The sequence below is a fragment of the Anastrepha ludens genome, chromosome 2 (genome assembly GCF_028408465.1).
Source record: "Anastrepha ludens isolate Willacy chromosome 2, idAnaLude1.1, whole genome shotgun sequence".
NCBI classification, from domain to species: Eukaryota; Metazoa; Arthropoda; class Insecta; order Diptera; family Tephritidae; genus Anastrepha; species Anastrepha ludens.
The window spans coordinates 72,723,626-72,745,264 of NC_071498.1; the positions used below are offsets into that span (position 1 = coordinate 72,723,626).

General features: G+C 36.4%; 1 protein-coding gene across 2 annotated transcripts in view; it reads left to right on the top strand.

The window, feature by feature from the left end:
* The first annotated feature begins 586 nt into the window (after positions 1-586).
* LOC128871815 (dystrophin-like) overlaps positions 587-21,639 on the top strand; it is a 47,810-nt gene continuing 26,757 nt past the window's right edge. Inside the window, exon 1 of one of the 2 annotated variants that reach the window (XM_054113897.1) lies at positions 587-2,452. In XM_054113897.1, the coding sequence (XP_053969872.1) occupies positions 1,223-2,452 (1,230 nt within the window). In that variant the 5' untranslated portion in view covers positions 587-1,222. The remainder of the gene's footprint in view (positions 2,453-21,639) is intronic. The other variant, XM_054113898.1, reaches the window with a different exon arrangement.

The following is a 21,639-nucleotide window of genomic DNA, read 5'->3' on the forward strand; positions in this document are numbered from 1 at the left end:
GTACAAGGCCTTTTTGCTCAACCCGCAGAAGTTGTCTGGACTTTTAAAGGGAACTTATGCTCTCTTCTTTGCGAATTTGTCTCAAACTCAATGCAAATGAAACCGAACTTGATTGGTCACACCAAGTGTGGTTAATCGGCGTGTCTTAATTAGCGAAACTTCCCAAGGTCGTGTCTTCTACACTTGTATGCTAATTGACTTAAAGCTGTGGGAGAATCTTTTAGACATATTTTACTACACATTCGATAAGTTAGTCTGAAAAAGTCCCTTTCCGCATATTCAAACTCTTGTAACCACCTAGAAATTACAATACACGAGCGCCCTTCTTAAACACCAAGCCCTGAAGTTTTTTAACGAAGGAGAGTATAAAAAATTGTTTTATTTAGGTATTCTAAATATATATAGAAGTAATTTATTACAAAATATTTGTATATATTGCTCGAGTTAAGAATCTGAAAGTTCAAAATTGAGTTTTGACCACTTTTGGGTGTCTTTCGGTTATATATTATATTCTATAAAGCAGTTTTCGTCTTTTGTGAAATCGAATTTTGTACCATTTTGCTAAATGAACGTTAAGTAGGGTTTTTCCATACGGAAAGTTGTAAAAAGTTATATTTTGTAAATATCAATTAAATCTACACAGATACGTCAGAATAAATCTATAGATTCTTAACGTTAGATACATAAGATATTCGATGTTTATTTCTAATCATTCACATACACATTAAAATAATGAACTTGAAATGCACGTGCCCACAGACGCTTTGGTTTTACTCATAAATTAAAGGACAAACAAGCAGGAACATTTAAATTAAATCGGCAGAATACCTAAAAACATGTAATTAAATTGTGCCACAAATTATAGGGCAACAATACCCAGCGCACAAGAAGAAAACCCACTATAAAGTACGTTTTAAATGAAATAAAAAAATAAAAAAAAATAACTTCTACAAAAGATTTCAACTACAGCAGTGTAAAAAACAAAAATAAATGTGAAAAAATCGCCAACACCAAAGTGCGCGCACAGCAACATAATTAGAGAGCGGGACCAGCCAGCGGCTCCTGTGAGCTCATTAAAAATTATAGAAAGCATAAAACGAGAAGAAAAAGTTTTAAGTGAAAAATAGGAAACTGTGCAGCATTCAACTTAAAAAAAAAAACATTTAAACCCAAAGGCAAATATAAACAGTCGCGCGCCAAGCAGCCAGCCCACCAGCTAGCAATGCGCCTCTTAAAAGTGCCACTAACGGCAGACAATGCTGCTGTGGCAGGCGCGCAGTTGGCACATGACATCATTATTGCGAATCCAATAGAGCCCTTGCCGCCACAGTCACAGGTGCAGCCACATCAACACCAACAACAGTACTATCAACATATCAGCGCCATGCATGTAGTGGATGTGCAACAACTAAAAATGGCTAAGAGCGCGGCAAGCGACAAAAGCAATGCAGGAACAGCGAACAGCAATCGCCGGCGCAAACAGCAGAAAACAAAAGCTGCTCAGCAATTGCACATCGGTAGCAGGGAGGTCAGCAATTACAACTGCAACAATAATGATCAGCATACACATACCGCGCCAACGGCAGCAGTAAAATCAAGGTCGCTGGAACGCTATGCCAAGCCGCCTCATGCAACACTGCTTGCACTGGAACAAGAAAGCGCGATCACACCTAATCTCAACGCCTCACCACGCCGACGCTTTCTCTCACCATTCAAGGCGCTCAAGCGACGCAGCCGTAGCAGCAGCAGCAGCGGTGGTGGCAGTAGTCGCTGTGATTCGCGAGACGTTGCGGTGGCCGCTATGTTGGAAATGCAATGTGAGCAACAACGGCAGCCCAACGAAAAACAAAGGGAGCCGCGTGTGGAGCAATTCACCACAGCACAAACATTGCTGCAGCAACATGTTGCTAAGCGTGCGCAACATTTGCATTCATCAAGTTCACAGAGCGGCGATAGTGGGACTGGTGGCACCGAACTCGAAATGGAGTTGCAAGACTGCAGTCGCACGTCTGCTGCGGCGAGTAGTCAACTCAGTCTTAGCTTCTCTCAGCTGAGTAGTGGCGGTGATGCCGGTGACGGTGACGATGATAGCAGCAGCGATGCAGTAGTTGTGGATGTTGAAAAGGTTCGTCACGAGTGTGTTATCGACAGAAATACAATTGAGCGCCATTCTGTGGAGCAAAATGCTGCTACGTCGTCGCCTCAAGCTGAGCAATATGGCGGTAAGGAGACGACGGCTATTACAGTAGTTGAAAACCATGCGCCGGATGATGATGAGACACATAACTTCTCCGTCAGTGTGGACGATTTGGATGCTGCATTTGCTGAGGAGTCGCTCTACACGATCGGCAATATAACGTTGGTCGACGACACATACTCCAATTATGATCCGAATAATGATGCAGAGCGTATGTTCCTGCAGGTGGTGGGCATATTGCGCGATGAAAATGAGGTGCGTTATTTTGTAAACAATTTATTTTATAAGAATTTATATGTACCTAGTAAGCAAAATTTCAATTGCTTCTTAAATAGACATGGTGTCACTAAGAAGAAAAGCTGAAAAATAGCTGTCAGATTTACAGTGAAGCCTACATTGCAGTAGAATTTCATTATTATGCCTTTTATTCAAAGCCATTAGTATTCAGTTCATCTTGAAATTATTTCAAACTCATCTACATACATACCTGTGCAAATGTACTATATATTTGTAAGCGGTTTTAGTCAAACCTATACAAACGAGGGAAACATGCACGCGCTTCAATAACTACCCTTTGTAGTCATATGGGGATGAAACACTGCGACATATTCCAGTTGTGATTTGTTTTCTCCTATTGTGCTTGCCATGCGTAATTAACATCAAACGCGTTTAATGACCTCTAGATATATAGTTAAGCGTCCCACTATTATAATATATATATTAACCAAACTCTGCAGATACCTTTATTTTATATTTGAGTAAAATCAATTAAACATTTACAATCGGGTAAACCGGTTATGAAACGGAGTTTGAATGCATGTGCAAAACTCCCCAAACGAAACGAAATACAAACCAATCCATCTAAAATTAAAGAGTGGAAAACTGGAAATTATTTGTTTAAAAATTTCGAATCATTTAGAAAAAAATGTAGGACCTCTTATGACACCTCGGAGCAGCAAATGAATTTTTATTGAAAGCTTTTTCATGGCAGAAGTACCCTCAGAGGTTTGCCATTGTCTACGTTATTCGAAAATCTTTTTTTATCATTTGGTGACTCATGCCCGGTGATTCGAGCCTGGGCACTACCGAATGGTAGTTTAGTTTAGTTAGTATAAGGAAGAAAAAGGGGACATTTGTGAGGAGCTCCAACCTTGATCCGTTAAAGATAGATTTTACTAAATTAGATTACTTAGATCAGAGAGAAATGAGTTTCTTAGTCACTAAAAATTTTAATAGTTAAATATTTGATAATAAAAAAATTATTTTCATTTAAATTTTTTTTTCTGCGAAATCTATTTAACGGTACAAATTAGTCGAAATTGGTAATAAACATGTAATACATTTTAAACTCGCTGAAGTTTTAAGAGATTTTAAGATTTTCCTTAAAATTTCATTAAAAACGGAAAAGTATCTATTTAAAATGTCATTATATGCAATTTAAGGGAAGCCGTTTTGAATCGGTTCGAAACAGGTAGATTGAAATTCAATGGGAATCGACGTGGCCTACATTGAAACCCGGAAAACCGCTTAGAAATTTAAAAATTTTAAGTATTAGGCAACTTTTTTCCTTTTCTTTCATTAATGTCTATGATAAATATATGGTAATGACGAGCGACATAGTGCAGTTAAAAAATGTAATAAGTTTGTATGTGCTCAGTGGGCATTACAACCAGCATACACCGAGTGGTAGTCACGCACAAGCCACTCGACCACCACGGGGACATCTATGGTATGTATCCACTAAAATATATAAAGGGCCTAACCAACACTAGTAGATTTTACTGAAATGTACGGATTCAATAAAAACGTCCAAAGTGAAAAACTACGCATTTTATACTTATTACTAAAATTACAAATAAAAACTTGGTTGGGTTCTGTAAAACTTTTAAATGTGTTTCAAAAAACAAAACAAAAAAATTGCAAGCTTTGTTAAGGGGGAGCCTGGTTTATAAGGTTAAAAAATCATTTTTTTTTTCGATTCTTAATACATAATATTTCAGAATATTCACACAAAGTTACAGAGCCTAATTCTCAATATTTCCGTAGATACAAAGCCAAAGGTAGGCGAGCGTTAGGTCCCTCTAGTTACGCTGTGACCGGCCAGCTATAGTACAAACTTTATCTTCTTTTCTCGACTTTTCCTTTTTATGATTTCTTTGAATTGGCGTACATGAATGAAAAAAAACTAATGAACCCTTTGAAATGAATCATAGCTTGTTCCCTTCAGTATTAAATTATCTTCTATTTGAACTAACAAAATAGATAAAAAAAAATGTTTCAAGATTTTTATACCAAGTTGAAGTGAATTTTTTTTTATAGAAAGGCATTTTTTTCTTTAAAACCTTCAAAAAGTTGACATTTTGGAATTTCTCTCAGTTTTCTTAGTTCATCTGGAATAAAAAATCATGATAGTTAGAAATCCATTTGAATTTTTTGCTTTAGATAATACAATAATTACAGTACAAAAATTGTTTATACTTTTTAAATGTCCATTAAAAGATAGAAAAAACATTGCAGTGCTAAATTAATTTTTTGCTTAAAAAAAATCGCAAAGAGATGCAATTTTTAGACCTCATAAACCAGGCTACCCCCTTAATTTCGGTCAGGACGAATACTTCATCTTTGCTTTCTCCCAAACGGCCTTGGAATTTTTGCTGTTATAATATTTAGTAATATCATAAAATATTTTGCTATTGATACAAAAAAATGCTCGGTCAATTATGAGCCAATTGGAATATTTAACAGAAATCTCAAATACACTTTTTGAATTCAAACCAGTTAAACCACCTAAAATCGGTTGAAACGGCTATGAGGCAAACTGTGTAGTTTCCTCACCCTTCTCCTGTGAATAATCCTACAAATTTAAAAATTATTTTTGCAGTATTTAAAAATGCAAATGGGATTTCAGAATAATATACTCGTACTTACCTACTACAGAATTCAAAGCTTCCTCCTTCCCACATTGTCACCACATAAACTGCCAATTGCAAGCAGAAACCATGAGACAGAAAAAAACGATGTCGTAAAAGAATCATAAAGTTGTTTTATAGTTACACCAAATACTCCTCCTCATCCCCTTTAGGTATTTATTAAAGTGCATAAATTTCCCATGCACTCACACACACACAGGGAAAATTACAACAAAAAATTCGCTGCGTGAAAGTTGCCACGATAAAAATTAAGAAGAATACGCGCATATTTTCTGCAAGCTCTGGCAGTAATTAGAAAAAAGAAAAGAAAAAATTATACTTCCCATTAAATTCTTGCATTAAGTTCTTTTTGCGCGCGAAAATATGTACATGTATCTGGTATATACTTACTACAGTACACAGGGCCGTCGAGGTAAATCCGGAAAACATTTCGATAGCTCTGGAGCAGTAGCGTTAAGTCTAAAACCGCTGATAAAGGGACATATTTTTAGTGTATTGTTTCCTGATTGACATTGGAGTGCCGGAGTAAGTGCTAGTGAAACGATGAGTCGGGAGCAGGACAGAAGAGCTGCGATACTAGAGTCACTTCGCGCCGGAAAGAGCCCTAAAGAGATAATTGAATGGTTTGGCAGGTTTACGAAATTGCAAAAGTTTTTCGTGAAGCCGACTGCAAGGATGATGTCTTTTCTGATCGAGCAAGTCATACAAAGACTCAGGCTTGGCTCCAGAATAACCTACCCTACCACTGGTCACCAGATTTTTGGCCACCTTCAAGCCCAGACTGCAATCCTCTTGATTATTCGCGTGTGGGGCACAGTTGAAGCAAAAGTTAACGCGAAGCCCCATAACACTAAGGACGCTCTGAAGACAACCATCGAGGAAGTGATGACCACAATGGACAAAGAGGACGTAGTTCGCGCATGTGGGCCCTTCAGGTCCCGGCTGGAGCAGGTAATTGCGCGAGATGGAGGTTACATTGAATAATTTTCAACTATGATACGTGTACTCACATTATACAAAGTTAAGTGCAAATAAAATTATTTTTGAGTAAATATCCAATAGTTTAGTTTTTAAGTTCAACATTCCGGATTTACCTCGGCGGCCCTGTATATTGTGTAGCCAACCGTCAATGCAAGGCTTCATTCTGCAGTGTCTAAAAAAACTATATCAATTATCGGCAGTCGCTGCACTGCTTTCATGCTAAGCCCTTCTGCGCTTGATGCAACTGACACACTGTCCCTTGCAGATAGTCTTTTCCCGAACTGCCTTTTCGTTACATCATAGCTTTGCTTTTACTTTTGTTCTTCACGAAATTTTTGTCATTTTCAATTTAAGTTAATTATGAAAAATGATTGCAAAGTTTTGCGTTGCCAAGGAGCATTCAGCCTCCCTCTGCATGAGCCAACCCCCAAGGAATTCGCGCTTTTCAGGGCAATGCTTTTCGATACATAGTATCTAATATTATATATTATATTTATTTCAGTAAGTATGCACATATTCTTTCAGGGTTGTTTAAACGAGCCCGCAAGTATGCAGTGCCAATGTGGTAGACGGCTTTTTTAGTTTTCACTGTGTCAGTATGATGTGATAGTAATGATATTTGCGTTTTTTTTATTTTTCAATCAGTCTTTCGTATAAATGGTGATTATGCCCCAGTATATACTTGTACGAGTATTCACCTGTGCTAATACTCACTCTGAAGTCAATTTGATATCCATTAAGGTGTACGTTTTAGTTAATTGAATAGTGACATTTTTTTAACTGTGTGGCACACAAAGTAGTGATAAGCCGCGTGTTGTAGCTTATTTAACTTCAAAATTTTAAGAAAATGTTACTCAAAATGATGAAGTAATACCTTTTACTTGAGAAATGGCAATACAAAGTCGTGTTGAAAAAATTTATAAAATCGAAGCGAAGCCTGACTCAGATGTTTGCTGTAACTTCCAACATTTTTTTAGATTACCATGAACCGTAATTAAAGTTTTAGCCACTATGACCACCTGATTTGGCTCAATCGCAATTTACACCCGTGGTCAAAATAATAGATACGCGACACCTTGAACAGTTTTTACTACTTTTCTCTTGTGTTTTCATACGTTTTTTTATAAAACCTTAGTTCCTTTTAAGAAAATTATCATGTAATATATATAAAACAAAATTTCAAACTCTTCCTACACCAGATTTACAAAAATTCTAAAATTTTTATCGAAATTTCAAACTTTTTAATCAAATTGAAAAAAAAAATGATGTAACTAATGCACGAAATTTTACAAAAATCAGCGAGAACTTTGAGTCACTTCAAACTTGCACGAAAATTTACTAAAATTTAATGAGCGTTAAAACTGCGTACCTAATTACATTTTTTTGCATATTGGATAAACAAATATTTTTATTTCATTTCTTCGACACGTCGTTGTCCATTTGGTAACTGGGTACAGGCCGTTGATATTTTCAACAAATTTTAATATGTATGTTTGTGCGTAGAGGTTTCCCTGAGCATTAAGTTTTCTATTCAACTTATTGAAATCTTGTATACAGAATTAAAAATAATTTATTTGTTGCGATTACCGATAACAGCTAAATATGCATAAATATAAGTGTAAAAGTGTAAACATACTTAAAGTATGTACATACAAAGAAAATCTTCGTGCAGTGAGAAGTTTAACTACTCAGAATACATTCTTTATTCATGAACTGATATTTGAGGTAAGAAATCAAACTAGTTCGAGAGTAACTAGAATCATACCATTTGCAAAATGACAAATTAGAAGTTTCGCCAATTTTTTCGTGAAGTGAGCAGAGCAGAGAGCTAGCGAGCAGAGTGAAGAATCGAAGAGGTCTTATTTCTCATGGGTATATCCCTCTTTCTAATCTCGTACCGCACCAAAATCAGTAAGTAAGATAGACAATGTTGTTTAATTTTAGTGCCTCTACGATTCTACTTTACGCTTCCCAAACATATGTATATTAAATTCAGCTGATTTCTGTTGATATGAGTTTTAAAAAGTTTGTAAGAACATTGGATAAATTGGTTTATAATGCCTAGAAGAGGAACCTTGATTGCTTCGACTGAGCGAAACGTAAAGCGCGCTAGACGAAATTTACAAACCAGCAAAGGGAAAATTAGTTTGAGCGTATAAGTCGAGAAACATGAAGTCCTATTGTAAAGTGGAAATTTGTATGTGAAGTACCTTTATCAATAAAAAATGAATAAGCGTTAGCCTCGACTCTAACTGAGTTTTATTTTGTTGTCATACCACTTCTAACGCTAAGCATGCACGCAATGCACCGATTGATGGAGTCTGCTTTATAAATTAGTTCGTTAACTGGTATAACTCTAATGCAGAAGCTGACTAGTTCTTAAATAGTACTCGTATGATGCTAATGAGGTGGCGCGACGGGTATATGTCGAATTCGCAAAAGTGCATGCGTGCGTAGTCTATTAGACAAATGTTTAGTGATCCAGGGTTAAATGCAAATTTTTAATTAATTTTAAAGTACAAGGTGGCACAAAAATAATCATTCTATTTTGTTTTTGAGTAATTTTTTTAGTAAATAAAAGAAATGATTCCTTAATTTCACCTTTACGCGCTTCAATGCATACAGATGTATGTATACCGCGACTGTTCATTTGCAAAAATTATAAATCCACCGTTAGGGTGATTAATTTTGTGCCACCTTATACTATACATAACTGACCAACTATATGAAATTTTCTTCGGAACTCAAAAGGAGATAAATACGTAAGAATAATCACATACTGGTTTAGAAAATTGGATAACAATTAACCAAGTTATGATAAAAAACTATTTCAGCGGTTTTTAAAAGGATCAAAAATTGCATTTTCTGGTGCAGAAATACTCTCTACATAAGCTTTAAATACAACTTTTGGATTTTGGCAAATGTTTTTTCGACGCACTTCAATAAAAAAAGGGTCTTTCAAAAGTGACGACAAGATGTCAGTGGTGAATAATTCTTAGACGGTAACTTTTTTCGTCTCATCTGTAACATTTGCCAGGTAAACAGATGTATGATACAATTTTAACCTTGGATACTTGTACGATACAGCGCGTTAAAATTATTGAAACTTATTATGAAAATGGTTAATCTTTAAGAACAACATATTGCAAAGCTGGGGAATTTTTTGGTGGGAATAATCATCCGAATGAGTCTACAATTCAAGGATTTAAGAATTTGATTATGTTGAAATGTTGAATAGGAAAAGGACTGCTGCAGCCCTAAGTGGTGCTGAACAACCTTCAACGACGATTACCGACGTTCTCAACAATTAGTATAAGCCGACTGCTTGGCGGATTTAACCTTTACACATAGTTGTTAAGCGCCATATTTTGAATAAAAATAGTGAAAACTGAAATAATATAAATTTCTACATACTTGGTTTTAAAACAACATCTAGCCACGTATTTTGAAAGCCTTTTATATGTAAGCAAAATTTAATATAAGTAAAATCGTATAATCAACTAAAGTGCACAACCAAAATAGCAACTGCCAAATGACAGTCAAGTGCTGACAAGGTTATTTAATAACGAAATTTATGAAAATCCCGCGACGCACCCTTCACGCACGACACATATCCACTCGTATAAAGTTATCAAATTAACAATGCACACCCAAGTACAACAAATAGGCTCAAAGCACCAGCAGTTGCAGTACCAATAGCAGCAGTGAGCCAGTCTGTCATTTATGCGAAAATGTGCAGCAACGCAAACGACAACTGTCGAGTGGTGTCATTGCCACTGTCACTGTCGCAGTCATGAGCGCAATGTGGCGAATTCTCAAAGTGCGCTTAATTTCTGATTCTTGCCTCCGTCAACGGTAATTATGTGAATTGCAAATTATTCTCCGTGTGCTGTGTTTGTGTTTAATTCGCTCATCGCAATGTAGCGACAAAAGCTCACTCTTGCACGCACAATTTACAAGCAGTTAGTTATACAACTTTATTAAAACTGTAAACAAATGAACCAATTCATTGTCAAATACATGTAAACAGAACTACATACTTGCATAAATCTATATGCATGCACATGAAATGAAGGCAACATAATGTAATGGTGCATTAACCTAACCAATACCTAACTGGCGCGCGTTTAGTGAGTTTAGAGCCAAGGTTGACTATCACTTCTCCTCTTTTCCGTAAAAGCTGCTCTGCATTTAATACAGCGATGTCCTAAGAAGCGCAAATTTTCCCCCGTTGATTCACTTTTGCAATAGCGCTAGAGTAGTACATACGAAATGCGACATATATTATAGAATATACACCTTTGTCGAAAATATTGGGTTGGCAACTAAGTAATTGCGGATATTTTTTTATAAAGTCAAAGATAATTTTTTTATGGAACTAAATAACTTTATTCTGTAATGTATTGCCCATTTTGATCAATGACTTTTTGCCATCTTTCAGGTCGCATCATAATCATAAAACTTCTGGTTTTTATTAGCAAAAAACTGAATCAGGTAGGATTTGACATCATCATCATTATTGAAATTTTTACCATTCAAGGAGTTTTGTAAAGATCGAAACAAAAAGTTATCAGATGGTGGCAAAACATACCAACCAAGCTCCAATAATTTTTGCCGAATGGCCAAAGATGTGTGTGGCCTTGCATTGTCATGATGGAATACAATGCTTTTTCAATTTGTCAATTCGGGCCGCTTTTCTTCAACCGCATTGTTTAATTTCGTTAGTTGTTCAATATAGTCATCGGAATTGATCGTTCGGTTGGGTGGTAAGAGTTGAAAGTAGACAATTCCTTTTTAATCCCACCAAACTGATAACAAAACCTTATTTTGATGAATATCAGCTTTTGAAGTTATTTGAGTTGGTTAATTGGCCTGCTCCACGATCTTTTCCGCTTGATACGAGCGGTGCCTTGTATATGTCGGAATTTGGCAACCCTGGAGTTGCAATCTGGCAACTGACAGCTGTATCGCAAAGTTTGACATTTTTTGGCTTTTTCGTACTCAGAACGTTTTGAAATACCAGCGCTATTTGTGTTGTTGAAGCGATGAAGCTCCATCAAAGACCAGTGTTTATCGATGGTATGGTGAATTCAATCGTGGTCGTAGTTCACTCCAAGACGAATTTCGTGAAGGTCGTCCAAAATCAGTTGTTGTTCCGAAAACCATTGATGCTGTGCGCGAACTGATATTGCAAGATCGTCATGTGACCTATCGTGAGATTGAGACAATCTTAGGCATTAGTGGAACCAGCATACATTCAATATTGCATAAACATTTGACTGTCAAAAAAATTTGTTCGCGTTGGATTCCACACAATTTGTCAATCGCTCAAAAAAAGGCCACGATTGGTCGAAGGAAATGCTCAAAAAATACGATCGCGGGGCTTCGAAACACGTCTATGACATCGTGACAGGTGATGAATCATGGATTTACGCGTATGAGCCCGAAAGTAAACAGCAGTCGACTGTATGGGTGTTTCAGGATGAGCCAAATCCAACAAAAGTTGTTCGCGCACGAAGCACTTCCAAGCAAATGGTCGCCTGTTTTTTCGGAAAAACTGGACATGTCGCAACCGTACTACTAGAACAATGCAGAACAGTAAATTGTGAGTGGTACACAACCATTTGTTTGCCAGTTGTCTTCCCAGAAATTAGGAAAACCAATCGCCAAAGACCGATCACTCTTCACCAGGACAATGCGAGCTCTCACACATCTTCTCAAACAACTGCATTTTTGAGCACCCAAAACATCGAATTAATGGGTCATCCGCCGTATAGTCCTGACTTGGCACCGAATGACTTCTTTTTATTCCCGTACGTAAAAAACAAACTGAGAGGTCAACGTTTTTCGACACCTGAAGAAGCGGTTGCGGCATTCAGAATGCATGTTTTGGAGGTACCTCATTCAGAGTGGCAAAAGAGCTTCGACAATTGGTTCAAACGCATGCAAAAGTGTAAAGATCTTCATGGAGAATATTTTGAAAAACAATAAAGTGATTTTCGATGATTAAAATTTGTTTTTGTTCTCTAATCCCGACATTTAAAGGCACCCCTCGTATTGTTGTAAACAACCCATTTTTCATCAAAAGTTATCAGTCGCTTAAAAAATGGATCATTTTCACTAGGTTTCTTCAGTAAATCGGAGCTGTTAATGCATTGCGTTAAATACGTTTCTTTCAGCTCGTGAGGAACGCATGTATCGAGTTTTTGAACATAGCCAAGTTGTTTTAAGTGATTTTCAAGGCATGTATGTGACACATGAAGCTGCTCTGCAATCTCACGTGTTGTACTGTGATGATCCGCATCGATTATTGCTTTGATTAGGGCGTCATCAACTTCAACTCGACAACCAGAGCGTTTTTCACCTTTAAGTGAATCACCAGAACGAAATTGGCAAATCAACTTTGACACTGCCGTTATTTTAAGGCTTCGTCACCATAAACAGAACAAATATGACGACAATGTTCCTTTTGATTTTTCATTTTTCAACGAACGTCAAATGAAAGCTACGCAACCGATCAAAAAAACTTTTTTTACTGATTGACGGCTGAATTGCCAACTAGCAAATAACAAAATGCGTTTTACATTTGTTCTACGTCTGCAAACCTAAAAATTCCACTGAAGCCATCTATAAGTGAAATCCGCAATTACTTAGTTGCCAACCCAATACTGCAGAGATTTTTTTTTGTGTATTCATTTTTATTGTAACCAGTTAACAAAAATAAGAACAATTTTCTTCGGTTTTTGTATGATACAATTAATATGATGGTGCTTTGATGGTGCACAAAACTTGCAAAGGAGTTTTTGTTTACTGCACGAGATGGTGCGGCTTTTTGCGTTTCAGCCTTTCAAATCATTTATGTTGGTCGGTGAGGGCTCAGGCTTCGCTGTTGACATGATGAGATAGCCTATTTATATGAGATAGGGCATTTTTTTTAATTTCGACGGCAACTGGTTCTATGCCGAGATCGCGTTCGAGATCGCTGATGCGTACATACCAGGGCGCGTTAGTAGCGCATCGCAAAATTTTATTCTGGAACCTTTGGATTTGAAGTATGTTGCTGGAGCTTGAGCAACCCCGTAATTTTATCCCATACTTCCAAGTTGGTTTTAGCATTTGCTTGTAGACAAGTACTTTATTGTACGTGGATAAAGCGGATCTTTTACCCATAAGCCAATACATGCTTCTGAATTTTATATCGAGTTCTTCTCTTTTCTTTTTTTACGTGAGAACTCCATCTGAGTGTGGTGTCAAGAGCCATACCCAGGTATTTAGCCGTGTTATTATACGGGACTTGCACTCCATTTATATATAGTGGAAGATATTTTATTTTATTGTACGTGAAATCAATATGGCCGGATTTGGTTTCATTTAGTTTTATGTGCGCCAAGTAACTGTCCACTTCAGAGATAGTGAAATGTATTTTAGAGAGCATTAAATATATTTCAGTGTATTCGATGCTTCTTCACAATCCGTTAAAGATATTTCAAAACAATGAGATGGTATTTCAAAAAGCATAAAACATTTTTCAAACTATTAAGTATACATCAGAAAGCATTAAATGTACTTCAGAATAATCAATAGTATATCAGCTTATATACTTCAGTTATGCTCCAGTAAGCGTCAAATATGCTTGAGATAGAGTGAATTTTACTTTGTGCCTTTGACACACCTTTGAATATATAACGGATTTCGACTGCTCTTAAATATATTCAACACTTTTTTAAATACAGTTTATTATTCTGAAACCATTTGACTACTTTCAAATATGTTTAACCAATTTTGAAGTACAATTGAAGTCTAGCTAACGTCTGGCATTTCTTAACGCTTTCTCAAAAACGGGTAACTATTCTAAACTAAAAGTTATACCTTCTGATATACATTGACTGCTTTGATGTACTACTTGAAGCTCTAAAATACAACCGTGAGCTCTGAAGTAGAAGTATAGATTTGTGAAGTAGACAAGGTATAGCATGCGCTCTGTATACATTTTTCAAAGTAGAGTTAGTATGTCAGACAAATAATAGCCCCATCGGCATGAGTTTATTGTATCGCCGCTGTTGGCTAAGAGCCGAATTGAATATATGTATTTATTTGCATGAGTATAGTACCGCACGTCTTACCAGAACAACAATGTAGACAACATACAGTACAAAACAGCTGATTTGTTTGTGTACGGCATTACTTTCAATGTGGCTTCTCTCTGCGTCGAACGCGTTTCCGCAGCGGACGCGTCGGACTCATTCTCATGAAGATATGGTACCATTTAGGAGATCCGATATTTAATTCTTGTTTTTTTTTTACTTTTCTACTTTAGTTAAATTTTTTTATTTTGTTATTTCATTTATTTATTTTATGCCACAAATTGTCATTATTCAAATGCTCATAACATTTAAATGTGACACAATAACTCGCAAATATTGAATTCAAAATGGTCATTTGGTATTTCAACCAAGCTTTAAATCCAGTACGCACTGCACTTTGTCTACCTAAATGTAAAAATGTTTATCGGAAATAACTGAGTTTTGTGTAACAGAATCTTAATGCAAAAAATTAACTTTTGCCTTACTTTTAGCAAAAATATATACTTTCTATGAAAAACGAAGAAAAAAATTTCATTATGCGGACATAAGAAAATGCTAAAAAAGCGAGCGAAAACCATAAAACTTGCAACTGACCCTTTTTTTATAAAAATACAAGTAAACCTAGTAGACATCTGTTGTTAACAAGACCCATATGCAAGCTAGCTTGCTGAAGTAACTAGAGTGTAGGGGGTCCCTTAGCATTTTGAGAGCTCTTCTGTCAACTACTAGGTTGTTCAATTAATTTGGAGGTTCGATAAGAATACACTTGTTCCAACGAGACTTCAATATATGGATTCCATACCTGATGTTATAATATGGAAGGGCTACAAAATACGCTTCCAAAGCTGCTATGACCTCATCATTTGATGAAAAACGTTTCCACGCATGAATTTTTGTTGGCCCGTATGCTTCAAAAACTCGAACTTTAATTCATGGATTTTAGCCATTGTCAAAATGCTCTGCTGAAAACGAACTTCTTTCTTTCGAATACTGGGTTCTTTTTCACGAACTCTTTCCTTCAGCTGATCTAAAAGGTTACAGTAATATTTAAAATATATTGTTTTACCAGTTTACAAGTAATCCACAAACAAAATTCCTTTGCATCCCAAAAAACTGATGTTAACCGCTTCTCGCCGATTTCTGGACACAAGCTCGTTTTAGATCCGAAGAACCCGGTTCACACCACTCTTTAGCCTCTTGTTTTGATTTAGGATCATAGTCATAGACACAAGTATCATCCATGGGGATGAATCGACTTACAAAATCCACTTATCCTTTCGAGCACGCTCAAAATGTTGCTGAGAAAATCGCATTCGAATATGTTTGTTTTTTCCATTGTAGAAAATACAGTGACACGTTGATACTAAATGGCTTGTAAACAAACAATGAAATCAAACTTCACATACGTTCATATGAAGAGTGTACCAACACAGCAAAAACAAAATTGGCCTAGTGACAACGCCCTCTCTTATCGAACCGCGAAACTTATTGAACAACCCAGTATTGTTGAGGTTCCGGAGGAAACAGACTACTGACAGACATCACAATGGCGGAAGCGCTTGCGTTTACTTTTCGACTTCGATAATGACAGATGTAGTTACTCGCAACATGCACAGCGAAGTGGTTCGAAAGTGAAAAATGTATCCTCGGAGCCAACAAAGTTGTTTAACTCCCTATTATTTCACGTGAATGGTGCAATGGACGGGCACATTTCAATATGCACTTATTTTAAAGCAAATATTGCAATTAATTTCATAATGAACTTGCAAAAGCCCATTTGGGCAGAAGCGCTGGCATTGGTGAGTTATAGGTTTGACACTGAATTGTAGGATAAGTGGATGCCTGAGCTTAGAATATATTCTTACACATCTATACCTACATCTGTAGTATTCTCATGCATTTAAGTAAATAATAAATACGAAAAAAGAAACATTGCTTTGCACTTATTCCACATTTGATTTGTCGCTGCTGCTGCTGCTGCTGCAAACCACTTGTCCACTGCTAAATTATGCGCATGACATACTCAACATAATTTCGTCCTCGGTTGTCCTGCCATGCAGTCCTCTTCACCGATGTGTCACATTAATTAGTAACGAATGTTTCATTTGACACTGGCCAAGTGAGATATAATATTACCAGGACGTATGAAAGTTGTTGCCACAGAAATGTGATGCTGTACACAGTTCAACGGCATGTATTCTTGCATATATACTAGTGTGTATATGTATGTATGTGCACATTTACAACTGCAGGTGTGTGGTGTGTATGTATGTTCTCGAGCAATTGCATGCGCGTGTATATAATATATAAGAATTTAATTAACCTGTGTGTAAGTGTTAGTGTTTTAAGGTTGTAGCAGAAATTATTAACTGTCATTGTTTCCAACACCTACATACATTCATTCAATGTACAAGTAAGTAAATACACATCATACGTGACCCGACAAAAATGACGCCAAATACGCAGCCAAAGTGTCAGAGTTGTCAAAATGCAATATAATTAAATAGGTGTAAATGATGTGAAATGCAAATACGTACATACATACATATCTACAAACAAGTTAACCTGAGTACCGACGAGAATAATTGCTGCAAATGCATATAAATCCAAGTAGGTAGGTAGGTTTGGCAGCCGCATCGCACATAGAGACAACGATGCCACTTAGACCACGAAATGGGTCCGTTGTGAACCGCGGGGGCTGAGCTACATTTCCCTCTCCATATTAAACCATCCTAACTTTTGACAAAGCGTACAAGGTTGTTGATACCTAAAATGTATAGATTATCTATATTCGTTAAGAAGTAGGATTTTAAAAATTGGTTTCTGTTTCTGGCTAGAGCCGGACATGTGCATAAAAGGTGTTGAATTGTTTCCAACTCCTCCTTATTTCTGCAGCTACGACAGAAATCATGCGTGTAAACGCCTAATCTCTTTGCATGATTTCCTATGAGACAATGTCCTGTGAGGGCCCCTACTAAGGTCCTGATTTGAAGTCTATTCAGTTTTATAATACTCTTGGACAGACGTAAATTTAGCCTTGGCCATGTTTGCCTAGCAATTTCGCAGGTGTTAGCGCTAATCCATCTTTGATTTGCAGACCTGATTAATGCGTCCTTAATGATAAGCTTACAAGTTGCGAGAGGTATCTCCATAAAATTACTTATGTCTGGCAAACAGATACCTTCTTTTGCTAGTTGGTCTGCCCTACAGTTCCCTGGTATATCTCTGTGGCCTGGAACCCAGCATAGGATTATACGATATTGCGTGGATATCTCATTTAGAGATTGGCGACAACGTAAGACACTGTTGTTTGGAATGGATCCAGGGCTCGTAGGGCAGCTTGGCTGTCTGATAGAATGCAGATATCCGTTGATGATATTCTGTTTATCTTTAGCCATTTTAAGGCTTCATGAATAGCGTTTATTTCCGCTTGAAAAACACTACAGTGATCCGGTAGTTTAAAGGACTCACTAATAGAAAGCTCTTCGCAAAATAACCCTGATCCTACACCGGTGTCCATTTTGGATCCGTCCGTGTAGATCTTAACGGGTGTGTTGGGTGTTGGATCTTCTTCAAACCATTCCAGTCTAGAAGGGATTTTCATTAGGAAATTCCTTTCGAAGCAGAGAATGGGAGGGTGATAATCACAGTCACTGGGTATAACCGTGTAGGAGTCTAAGATGGTTGAATGTCCATGTGTGACAGCCTTCCATTGTGAGCTCGCTTTGGGCCTTACAGCGGAGCAGGCCGCTAAGTAATTGCAGAAGAGATCTAGATCTGCCACGATGTAGTATGATAATCAAAGTAAGTACATATATTTGTATTTTTGAATCCATAACGAGCATAAGTTAATGTCCCCCATCACCTTAACTCACCTATAAAACATTTCACGTTTCTTAAGCAATTATTTCAAGTAAATCAAAGAAAATGAAATTTAAAAGGTTTCAGAATAATTTCCTTAGGAAAGCAAAGGTGTTTCCTTGTTCTTATGTTAAATGTCCGGCTTTTCCTCCGATTTCTGTTCTACGTCTGGTTTTTCTAAATTAATATCTCAACAAAAGTTGTCAGATCAGGGAAAAAGCTATACCTAAAGAGCTTTACGGACGAGACGGAGCCCAAAGTAGAATATATACGAGAACATTCAACTAGTTAGTGGAAATGGAGCACATATGTGGTGTACGAGTTGTGGTCAAAATGTAAGATGGCTACTTGTTTTCTTCCAAAAATATTTATTTATTCATCAATGCTCTTCTTCTGCTTTCTTTTCGCAATATCATACATACCCAAGAATGATAGAAAGAAGGGTGGGCCCATCAGAGAATACGTGACACGTTTGCTGAGTTGTGCAGTATTGCCAACCATTTGCTCTTCGCAATAAATTTAGTGCTTTTTTATACCGAAAATGCGAAAATTTTGAAGTTTCGTGTTTGTTTCTTTTTTTTTTTTAATTAATTTAAAGCTACCGAAACTTCAGGTTAAAAAAAACTGTATTATTATACAAAAGAAGGTTAAAAAAGGCCACTTTGAGAAGATTTTAGTGCTAATGAAAATTAGTTGGTTTTTATAAAATTTGATATTTTGAAAGTGTGAATTTAATTTTTTGCTCCTTTTAAGGTTATGGAAGATTATTAAATGTCCCTCTCTCAACTCTTCTTAAGATTGAAAACTTTTTACACATTTTAAAAGACGTTTGAATTTACTGAATGCGGATTAAACCCATAGAGGTGTAATCGTTTCTTCCGGCCATCAATCCTTAGTGGGACATAGGACATCAAGAGATGTATTCATTGTAAAAATAAGCCATAAAGTACCAGAAAGTACTAAAGAAACCATACTGACATTTTTACAAAAAGAGTACCTTATCTAGTTACATAACCTCGAATACAGCAAATAAGTCGTTCCATTAACAAAAGAGTCTCGCTTGACCAAAAAATAACTTATAAATTAAATTGTACATAAGCATAGCACATTTATTAAAAAAAAAACCCACATTCTAAAGACAATTTGTCACGCATAACAATTTGTTGGGTTATTTTCTTTGAATGGGCATTTTAGTGCGTTTTTATATCCAAAGGTAGGCAATACTGCAGTAGCGAGAGAGAGATTTGACTGCCGAAAGCAGAAGAACACCAACAACACCTGCAATCACGGGCAATGCCACCAGGTGTTAAAAAAAGTAAAGCTAAATAAAACTAAGTGAATTATTGAACTAATTTAAAAAAAATGTATATTTTACAAAATTATAAACATTACTTTTAATTAGAACAGGCTAGAAAAATGTCATCAAGAAAGAACTAAAACTCTCAGACTAAATAACAAAAAAAATGCTAAATCAAGTTACGAAAATGGTAATCTGGCCATACTGGAGCTAAAATCACGTAACTCGTTGTCAAATTCGCTGAGAGCAAAGTAACGGGACCACGATAGGCGCCATCTCATTATTCTTTCCATCATGATACATACCTATATAGTATGTTCATATGATTCATATATTCGTGTACAACATTTCATTACACAGCATTTTAGTTTTTTTTTTCTGACCCACCACTTCCACTACTCATATTTTGCGGCTTTATTAACATTTGTGAAACATTTTCATTAAAAGCAAAACTTTTCTACCGACCGCCATTCCCGCTACTGCTGAGAACTGAGTTTTTATGGCCATGGACATTCATTCATTTATTGTAACCTAAATTTGCCCCTCTAACCAATAACACCAAAAGGAAAAAATCAAATAATGTTCAAACCACGTGAAGCAGTTTTCTCGAGTTGGTATTTGCCTGGCCGATGGGCGTTGACTGATAACTGGCGTTGGCGGGGTCGTATAAGTGTTAAATATTGCATTTAAAATTCAACTGCAAATTAGCGTTATTTTGTTGGTCAAAGCGAAAAGCGCGCTAAAGTATTCAAATATGTTTTCTGTAAAAGTAGTTTACGTTTATAAATAAAAATGAAATGAAATGAGATTTATTTGTAGACTCCCCTTTTTCGTGTAGCCTGTAATAAAGTTTATCCTTGGAGCTTTTTCATTTCTCTTTTGTTATATTTTGATCTTTATAGTATTTTTGTTTGTGCTTTCCTTTGCACTTTACTGTTTTTGAACTGTTATTCCTCAACCGCAATTTATCCTTCATTTAATTGCTGCTGCTCCTTTACCACATAAAGCTGTTGAACTTTGCTGCTTTCCTACTGTACTTACATACATATGTATGTTGGTTTGTAAGCGCTTAATACACAAAACTGACTAATATTTACACATAACGGTTATTTACAGTGCCTAAAAGAATTATGAGGTTTATTTGTATATGTACCAAAAATGATCAGAGTGGTGAAGGGGTTGAGTCTGCCACACGTCTCAAGCTGAAGTTTCAATATTCAAACTGGAAATTAGGTCAAAGGGCATGCACGCATACATTTATATATCAATATTGTAATTATTTGATAGTAAAATAATATATAAATAATATAGAGAATCCATTGTTATTAAGAACAAAGTTTTGTATAATTCTTTTCCGCCACTCAATAATCTTATCTGAATCGTTCATCAGCCATCTTAAAGGCGATTATACTCGTACCAATCTGCAAATTACAGTAAAAGCATACTATATATATGAGCTTCACAGAGGTGCGAAATGTGGGAAACTTTTCTTGTGCATAAGTATATTAGCATAATGGCATTTCTGTATATTGAAATATACGAGATACATAAACAGTGAATAAATACTACTCGGTTTATATAATATAAACTCTTTCCCAGGATTTGCTTTGTCTATGGGCGAGACCACACTTCGGCGTGAGTTGTTTATTTCTCGATTCTTTTATGGCTGCCAAGATTCAACAGCATAAGTCAAAGTTGACATACTAGAGAGCTAATTTCGAAATTTTTGAACATATTAAGGTAATCTCGAAATGTCGGGACTCGTAACGTGCTAGAATTTCCCGAATTTAAAAAGAATTCAATAAGCGTAGTGGTTTTATATAAAACTAAGATAGTTTTAATTAATCGCGTAGATAGAACTTGAAACCCGGGGCTCCCGAAACACCGGGATTGGCGGCATCTTCATTACCATTGTTGCACTCTGTACAAAGCGCAGCCATCTACCTTACTTCTACTGTGCAGGGTTGCATTTGCGGATGCCTTACAACTGCTTCCACTGAGATTATGTATGCATACTTAATACTATTGTCCTCTCCTTTTGTTTAGCCGATTAACACATATCAATGCTATCTACGTACATATTTATATAATCTTCAAACAAGGGCTTCTACAAGGATTTATGTCAGGGGCGTTTACTGCTATCCAATTACTATTTTACTTCACATCTTATTTCGTATTCCCTATTTACAAACTTTTCATATCAGCTCGCACTCCTCCTTTCCTCTTCTTAATTTTTACACAATTTTTACATATTTTTTATTGTCTACCTGCCCGCATTCTTTGCTCATA